Source organism: Drosophila suzukii, chromosome X (genome assembly GCF_043229965.1).
Source record: "Drosophila suzukii chromosome X, CBGP_Dsuzu_IsoJpt1.0, whole genome shotgun sequence".
In the NCBI taxonomy this organism is placed as follows: Eukaryota; Metazoa; Arthropoda; class Insecta; order Diptera; family Drosophilidae; genus Drosophila; species Drosophila suzukii.
This window is the reverse complement of record NC_092084.1, coordinates 15,474,900-15,483,695: the sequence shown is the minus strand read 5'-3', so window position 1 is coordinate 15,483,695 and position 8,796 is coordinate 15,474,900. Positions and strand designations below refer to the sequence as shown.

At 39.4% G+C, this 8,796-nt stretch overlaps 2 protein-coding genes across 2 annotated transcripts in view; one reads left to right on the top strand and one right to left on the bottom strand.

Annotated features, from left to right (window-relative positions):
* On the top strand, window positions 1-1,053 carry LOC108019037 (uncharacterized). The gene is made up of 3 exons (XM_017086653.4): window positions 1-184; window positions 269-345; window positions 404-1,053. The coding sequence occupies exons 1-3, from the start codon at window positions 108-110 to the stop codon at window positions 859-861; spliced, it is 612 nt and encodes a 203-aa protein (XP_016942142.3). The 5' UTR covers window positions 1-107; the 3' UTR covers window positions 862-1,053.
* A 678-nt stretch (window positions 1,054-1,731) lies between these two features.
* kirre (kin of irre) overlaps window positions 1,732-8,796 on the bottom strand; it is a 46,422-nt gene continuing 39,357 nt past the window's right edge. The window contains exons 2-6 of the mRNA XM_036819857.3: window positions 6,451-7,498; window positions 6,286-6,388; window positions 6,086-6,213; window positions 4,288-5,401; window positions 1,732-3,971 (exon numbers count right to left, since the gene is read on the bottom strand). Of these exons, the coding sequence (XP_036675752.2) occupies window positions 3,484-3,971; window positions 4,288-5,401; window positions 6,086-6,213; window positions 6,286-6,388; window positions 6,451-7,473 (2,856 nt within the window). The 5' untranslated portion in view covers window positions 7,474-7,498 and the 3' untranslated portion in view covers window positions 1,732-3,483. The remainder of the gene's footprint in view (window positions 3,972-4,287; window positions 5,402-6,085; window positions 6,214-6,285; window positions 6,389-6,450; window positions 7,499-8,796) is intronic.

The following is an 8,796-nucleotide window of genomic DNA, read 5'->3' as shown; positions in this document are numbered from 1 at the left end:
AGCAACCTGATATATTTAGTGAAAAAAGTTGACGGCTTAAAATTTAGATCGCCTCTTGAAATTAATACAATTGGGTTGAGGCACTTGTAGACACTTGTCCTGCCATAATGGATAGAAACACGAAGACAACGCAGCCCAAGAGCAAGCGCATACGCCTATCTGAACCAGTAGAGCCTATTGACAGGTAAGAACGGCATATATTTTCCTTTAAAGCTGAACAGCCAGAATGCCTTCCGTACCTTTAACACATGGCATTTCTTCTATTTAGGGCCGCAATGCCTGTAGAAGATCCAGAGATAAATGCATCCTTACAACCGACACCTCTTCTCAACTCCTCTCGTCGTGGTAAGCCATCTTTAGTAAGTTAGATAAATAATTCAAACCATTAATGCCCCGATTTTAGTACCGTCGCCACCTTTCACCGAATTGCCCATTTGTATGAAATATGTGGATTTATACGATCCCGATCTGACGTGTTCATCGCGTACTTGGAAGAACTGGGTGCGGCTGTCGGAAGAGAGGAAGTTAAAATCTCCACCCTCAAAGGAAACGGAATGCCTGATGTCGGAGGCATCTTCCTCGAAATTAGGTGAAGAAAGTAGGGCTGCGGAACGGCTTCTCGACTGCGATGTAGACAATGATACCCCGCGGCGTAACATTGATTTCGATGATCTCACGACCTCTTTCGCTAATATGACTCTTGGTGCTGCACTACCGAACTCCCTGGATGATTGGGTTGAATCGGAAGGGCTCCTAGATGCTTACATAGATATTGAGGAGTTCGATGAGCAACTGAACTTAGAGTCTCCAGACTCTCCCAAGAATCAAGACCTCCTGTTTAAGGCTTCAAAGTCGCCATAAAAAACTGAAATCAAAACCCGAAGACATTCTCATAATTCTAAGTAATACTATTGGTTATGAGCAAATAATATGGCAAAAATGGATCATATTTTTATATACTCTGCCATTGGAAATTGAAAAAAATACATTTTAGTTTCGTTGTTCACCACTAAGACCACTAAGAAGACATATTCAAAATAAATCCTGCCATTTAATATGTTTTGTATTGATTATGATGATTTTTGCATTTAATTTAAATATTAAAGCTGAACGATGTAATTTATTCGATATAAAAATATATAGATTTTAGAAATGATTGAAATGGGTTTCAAGCATATGCGTGAATGAATTGAAAAGGCCTGAATTCTGGTTCTCCACTTGTTGATTCAATGGAAAACAACTTCAATCTGTACTCACATTTTTTTTAAATCACTGAAAAACACTAAACTATATTCATACTTTTTATTTTTGATTATTATTATAATTTTGATTACGTTCCTGCAAACGGGTTTGAAAAAAATGCAAAAAGTCGGCCATTTTGCCAATTTAATTTGCAGTATATATATCGTAAAATCACAAAAAATTTGAAACAATGCCTGTTTTAAATTAAGTTATTCCAATTGTTTTCAAAATTTTTGAACCCACCACCCGAGTAAAAGTGTTCATTTTTTTAGCATTTTTAAATATTTTATTTTATTTTTTTCTTGCTTTTTTATTTCAACTAATTTGAGTTGTTCTCGACTTAAGTTAAATTTTCATTTTCTTTTCTTTTTGCACGCAATACGTTCTTAGTTTTCATTTTCTGAACCGTTTCCTCTGCATTCTGCACTTTACATACACATTTCTTGCATTTATCATAATTTACTTGGCTTAATAGGATTTTCATTTGAATTTTCTTTTTTTTTGTCTTGTATCGTTTTTTTTTTGTAACGTCTATGTAATTGAACTTTTAATTGAATCGTTTGACAATTATCCAAAAAATGTAACACCATCTTTATTTCCGATTTTCGGAACGTTATTCCATTTAAAAAGCTCTGCGCAAATGGGCCAAGGAAAGAATAGAAATAGATTCGAGTGAATAAATCAGGATAAATGAAGAACATTTAAAGCATTTTCTGTATTACTTTAGATAAATATGTATATTTGTGTATATTTAAAAAAAAAATGTAATTACAGTATTGGCTTAATGAATTAAGAACCCAACAAGGAATCATAAGGCAGCATTTCGTGTTAAAAATTTTACGCTTTACACTTAGTTGCGTTTTTTGGTAGATCGCTCAAATGTTTTACAAATTGTTGCTAAGCTTTTTTAAGTTTTCTTTTTTACGTTTAAAATTGTTTACATGTACTTTTCTTTTACGTTTATAAATAGGCTTAAACCTCTAGGCAGACAAAAAAAAAACAAACACTCTCTCTAATCTTAGCTAGTCATTTAATTCAAGCGTTGACATACACATTTATGCTCTATATATACGATATACAGTATTCCATTTGTTTCTTTACATAATTGATTTAATTTTCATTTTCATTTACTCGCTTAAAGTCTACGCAAAAAATATTGAAGTTTTCACATGGATGCTGGATGCTGTGAACCTTGAAACCCGATCAAGTTTTAAATTGGTAACTATAATGGCGGTTTTTTTTATTTATATATAAAATAATATTTTGACAAATTTGCCATTTTTTTATCAAGTGTTTCTGTTTCTTGGGGATTTTTTAATTGTGTTAATACTGTATCATCCCGTATTAATGAAAAAATTGTTTTTTTTGCAAAAAAATAAGGACAAAATATAAAAGTTGGTTTTGGGTTTTAACTTTCCATTTACTTTTGGCTTTTCTTGACCGGGTCACAGGTCAAATACAGCACTTAGTTTTAAAGTTTCTCTCACTGCATTCATTTTGTTTCGTATGTTTCATATTTATATATATTTAAGTCTAAAAATTTGATAAATTTTGGCTTAGAAAATTGTTTTTGCTTGCTGCTTTTGCATTTTATTTTCCTTTTTTTTATTTGAAACTAACTACAGGCATGTTATAATTATGTTTCTATTTAATTGAATTGATTTTCGGGTTTTGTTTAAAATTGTATGCAACTCGCTGTTTAAAATTAACTTTTGAAGTTTTGTAGTTGGTTTATGATTTTGTTTCATTTCTTTTCGATACGTTTCGTGTTTAATTGATATACGATTTTTTTACTCGATAAGTAGCTTAAGATTTGCACTAGTTGATATAATTTGCTGTTCCAAAACTCATCGAGCTTTGCCATAAAATAATTAACGCTATAAATCACAATACGGTTTTTGTTTTCTTTTCTATTTTTTACATATATTTTCATGGTTACTTAAGGAATATTAACCATTTTCTTGGGATCTGTACGATACAAATTTACAAAAAAAAAAAAAATCGTCCTTAGTGCTAAAATTTCAGCCATGATATTTATAGAAGTTGGTTATTCCTTGCCAGACCCTTTCGAAAATAGTTAACACCACTTGAGCCAGAATTACGCTAATATTTTTTGACAAAAAAAATTATGGTTACACACTAGAAGTTCTGCTTTTTAATACATTCATGGGATATGCTAATGCTTTATGTATATGTATATCATTTTCTGCCTTTGCCAGTTTTTGCGGGTAATATTCCTATTTAAACGTGTGTGGCCAGAGGTCCTTTTTGCGTATGTCCTTTTCCATTGTTGGACAGTATAAATTGCCCGGACGGACTCTGGGCACACTGGCCGCTGCTTCCGCCACCGCCCGCTAGGGGCGTGGCCGCCAGGGTATTACTGCTGGCGGTTAAATTCGAACTGCTACCGCTAACGCTGCCCCCCGCTGCCACGCCCCCTCCGCCAATGGGCGTCGAACTGCCCCCGCCCCCGCCGCCTCCACCATTCAAATTCCCAACGGGACTCGTTGTAATCACCGCCCCGCCCACAAAATGCTTCAGTCCACCATTGGCATGGTGGGCGTGGCCGTGGCGGGCGGCATGATAGGGGGGCGGAGCGGGCGTGGCCGCCGGATTGGCGGTACTGGGCGGTGGGAGGGGTGGCAGCAGCGAGGAGTTCGTCCTTAGGTAGGGATTACCGTAGATGGCGCTGAATCGGCTGTCGATGCCGTTTTGAAGTAACGGTTGTCCTGCAAAAGTTCAGAAATTCCATTAGTTTTAGAGAAATGTATATATGATTATTCTAGATGGTATTAAAGAGTGTTCTTTTCGATGCAGATAACTTATAAAGGCTGTGATTTTTCTTTACGTGTATTGCTATGAAAATTTGTAGAGGCTCGAAAAAAGCTGTCTAAAAGTATGCTTTAATACATAGAAGTCTATAGTCTATTGACTTTTATAAATAGAATAACCTGAATATTAAAAACGATATTTTGTGTTGTACTTTTGGGAGTGTTATTCACTTTTTTCTTTAACGAAAATAAATAAATTTAGCAATTAACTCACCGAGAAATCCGTTTGCCTGCTGGGACTGCTGAAGTTCGTGTCGCTGGTTGCGTGGCAGACTGGCCCCGCCCCCATTGCCGGCACCGCCCCCATTCACAGAGGCGCCGGAGTGGGGCAGCGTGGCCGAGTTCATGCCACCGTTCTTGACCTTGGCACCACCGACACCGCCACCAACACCGCCACCCACCACCACGGCCGCCCCCTCGCCAGGTGGACTATAATCGAGGGCATACTCAAAGTAGTGGGCATAGCCATTGGCCTGGGGACTGCCCTTGTAGGCCGTCTCCTGCTGATTCTTCAGATTCTTGATGTGGCACTGCCGATTGTAGCGATCGCCACCGAAATCGCCCGAGAATCGTTCATCGAACTTCACGGGTCCGGCGAGTGGAACGCCGAGTGTGGCGCCCTTCATCTGGACATCGGGCATTGGGGATTGGGTTAGGTTGATGGCCAGACCATCACCCCCTGCCTCCGAATACTCCACATCATAGGCCTTCGATCGCAGCTCACTCTTCAGTTCGTTTAGTTTATCCCCGCCGCGTGACGCCTCTGGAATGACATCCGCCGGCATTGGCTTCTTGCTACTCCGCCGCTTTCTGTACACAATGATGATCATCACGATCATCAGGATGGTGGCCACGCAGAACATGGAGCCCATTACGACCAGTGGTACGGGTATATTTCCCGGTTCTCGCAGCAGTGTTATCACCAATGAATCACCGCCATACGAATTCATCACCGTGCAGTTGTACTTCCCGAAATGAGTGGCCTTACTGTCCCTGATAATCAGAGCCGCACGCACGCCCTCCGGCAAATGGTGCTCCTCGAATATGTATATATCCGGATCGGCACTGCTCATATTGATGATCTTGCCCTCGAACGACCAGAGGATATGCTCCGCCTTGGGTATACTAAAGGCCAGGCAATCGATCTTAACGCGGCCACCAACACCGCCGAATTGGACCTTGTGCGATGTTATAATGGGGGCTCTCTTCACATAGACCGTGGCCTCGGCTCCGATCTCGGGAAATCCGTTGACCACCGCCTTGCAGAAGTAGCGGCCAGCCGTTTCGCTGCTCACCTTCAGCTTCAGTTCCGCAGCTGTGCCAACAACCTGGAAAATAAGGGATAATATATTAGTAACTATTATAAACGCGAATTCTTCAGCTTTTTATGATATTACTCATATGGTAAAATATTAGTTGGATAATAATGTTTGTCTACCGAGTTTAGTAATATCAATAATCAGCAAATGTTACTAAAGTGGTCGCTATATATCTCAAGGACGTGAAACCACAGCGATTGGACTTTATTGCAAAATTTTCAGGCTCATATGAATTTTCTACAAGTGATCAATAATGATCATTTGTAAATCGTAAGTCAAGCAAGGTTATGTAAACTGGATTTGCTAATTTTACTAAGACATGATCCCTAATTTTTCAAGGTGAATATCAAAATCGAAACATTGGCGTCCCCGCGAATTCTTTAGTCTGTTATGATCAAATGCACAGTCTTTATTTACTGAGATATTTCAGAGAATTCTTTTGGCTCATATGATATTATTCTTAAATATATTTGAAATAGGCAAACAAAGCTGCCAGATTTTTCTACGTGAATCTCGAAATATTGAATGTCGATATTATTACTTTGGCGTCACCGCGAATTCTTTAGCCCGGTATGATCGAACAAAAACTTTTATCAAAGTATGAAAAAGGTTTTGAACTATGAAAAATAATATTGAGTTATGAAATGTCTTTCAACCGCGAATTCTTCAGTTGCATAGATCTTAAATACCCACCCGATCATTGTTCTCGCTGATCCATTCAATTTCGGGCGTGGGATTGCCAGCCACCTCACATCGCATGCTTACAGTGGCGCCCAGATCGGCCTCCACACTAACGGGGCGCTGTCGGAAAACTGGACCAACTAGTGGGAAAAACAAAGAAAAGTGTGAGTAAAAATATGGAATACATAAGTTAATAATAGGAAATTACTTACAACTTATGTCCAAAGTCTCGCTTTCCTCGCTTTTGCCCACTGCATTGACCACCTCGCATTTGACAATGGCTTCGTGATATTGCCGCGTTACATTGTGAATAATCTGGCGAGGGATAACTAAAGTTATAGGGGTTGTTTCCCAGGACATTATTAAAAGAAACTCACCATTTTGGTAGTAAAATCACCGGTCATTAGCTCATCGTTGATGAACCAACGATAGCTGAGTTCATGGGGATTGGCGTCGGCCTGACAACTTAGGATCACCTCGGCGCCCTCAGGAATTTTACCGCCTGCCAGGGCACCACCCACCACCGAAACGGTGACCTTGGGCGCGTACTTGACCTCGAGGAGGAGTTTCGCCGATCTGTAGGTTCTATCGGCGGTATTTTGTGCCTGACATGTGAACGTCGTGTTGTGATGCTCCTTTTTGGGTGCCAATTTCAATATGGATCTGGCCGTAATTCTACGTGAATCGGCCAAGGGTTCCTTGACGTACTCAATGCCCTTGGTGAGGACATTGCCCAGACCATCGATCCAGGTGATTTCGGCGGCGGGCTTGCCACCCTGCGAAACGCATTCCAATTCGATTTCGCGATCCTCGGTGGTTACCAGGTAATCCCCTTGGGTGATTTTCGGAGCTTCCGGTGGCACCAGAACCGTAAGCTTGGCGAATCGCGATCGTATACCCTGTTCACCCTGCGGACCCGGACCCACTTGACACTGATACTTGGCATCGTCGTCCAGCATCAGGGGATATATGTCTAGGGAGAAGTCCCCCTCCTCATCGCTGCCCACCATCGAGTAGCGTTCGAAACCGCTGAGATTCCGATGCTGGCCAAGGCCAAAGTCATCTTTGGTCCACTGAAGGGCCCCAACTTTTTCCATCACCCTGCAGGGCAGTGTTACGCGGGAGCCCACGACAGCCGTCTGATCCTGGGGTTCCATGGCGAAGTGCTGACCCCCATTATCGCCGCCCTTCGGTTTGTTCTCATCATTCGAGGAGGACGAGGAGCCCGCCGATGAGGAGGAACTCAGGGACGCGGAGGAGGAGTCACTGTGGTGTGAGTTCTGGTTGGACTTGTTCTTCTTCGACTTGGCTTGGACGGCAATCGGTTGGAGGAGCAGCGTCAGGATCAGCAGAAGGCCCAGTGGCAGCCCCAGGAGGCGACTGCTGCGCATTCTCTTCATTTTCACCAGGCAATTGTTAACTCAGCTGGAAGGAAGAAAAACGGAAAACGCTGGGTGAGTATGAAGCTAACTTAAATATTATAATATATCCAAAATATGTCAAAAACATTAGTTTATCAAGGGAATTTACAGAATTACTTCTATATCACTTATAAAAGAATCTATAAGTATGCAACAAAATATTTTGATTTCGAAAGTAAAATTTATTTACTGGGTAGATTCTATAAATTTCCTTGTTAATAGAAAAAAATTTCATAAAAATATTGGCAAATATTTAAAAAACTCATCAAAGTTTCAAAAAACTCTACAAACGTCTTCAAATATAGTGTAAATTTAATGTACATTTTTACATTCCACTACATGAGTAAAACCCACTAATAGATGGCGCCATTTTTAATTGTGACCGCTAGGTGGCACAAAAATGACTGTGTAGATGTCAAATGTAAAGAATATTAAATGTTATGTTTAAAAATTTATTCAGCATAAATATAAAACAGAATAAATTATGGTGCTAATGTTAAAGTTGGTTAGTAAAAATATAAAAAATTATATTAAGTACTTCAAACCACATTTGTTTAACCTATCCTGTTCTTGTGGTCTTGCTTCTTTTTTATAATCCCTTTTTATTCGCTCAAGTTTTTTCGCTATTTATGTTTTTCTCTGATTAAATTACAGCTTTCCGTTTCGCAATGAATAAAATCTGGATGAAAACAGATGCTGTAAAAAATAATTACAAGCCAGGGCGTTTGCAAAGGAGATGCGACTTTTAAAAACCCCCTTCCGCCCTTTTCACCTTTCACTTCTCGAATGGCAAACGAATGCAATAAAATTCGTTTTGTGGGTCAAGTTTAAACCAAATGAAAGGCCAGAATGGCATGAAAAAAAGAATCTGGTATTATGGAGCGGAATATGTGGGGTTGTCAGTTGTCTGGATTTGTGCCATCAACTGCAGCAGACTGCAACTGCAACTGCTGCTAAGCTGTAAATGTAACTGCATCTGGTGTACAGGAAAAAAAAGCAAACAAAAAGTCATTTATAAGACCTACAATAAATTGAAAAAAATTAAATTAAGGTAATTTTAGGTAAGGCACTAACATTTTTCATAATAATATGTATAAGTATATAATAACATCTAAATAATATTTTATTTAGAACAGCTACATAAAGCTGTAATTAATTTTGATCGTCAGAAGATGCCAATAAAAATCTAGAAAAATGTAAATCTTGATGAAAGACTTTGGTTTTTAAGTTATTATTATTTTTCCCACTAAAATAAATATATTTTTTAGTAACATCTCTAAAGAATATATGACTTCTTGCATT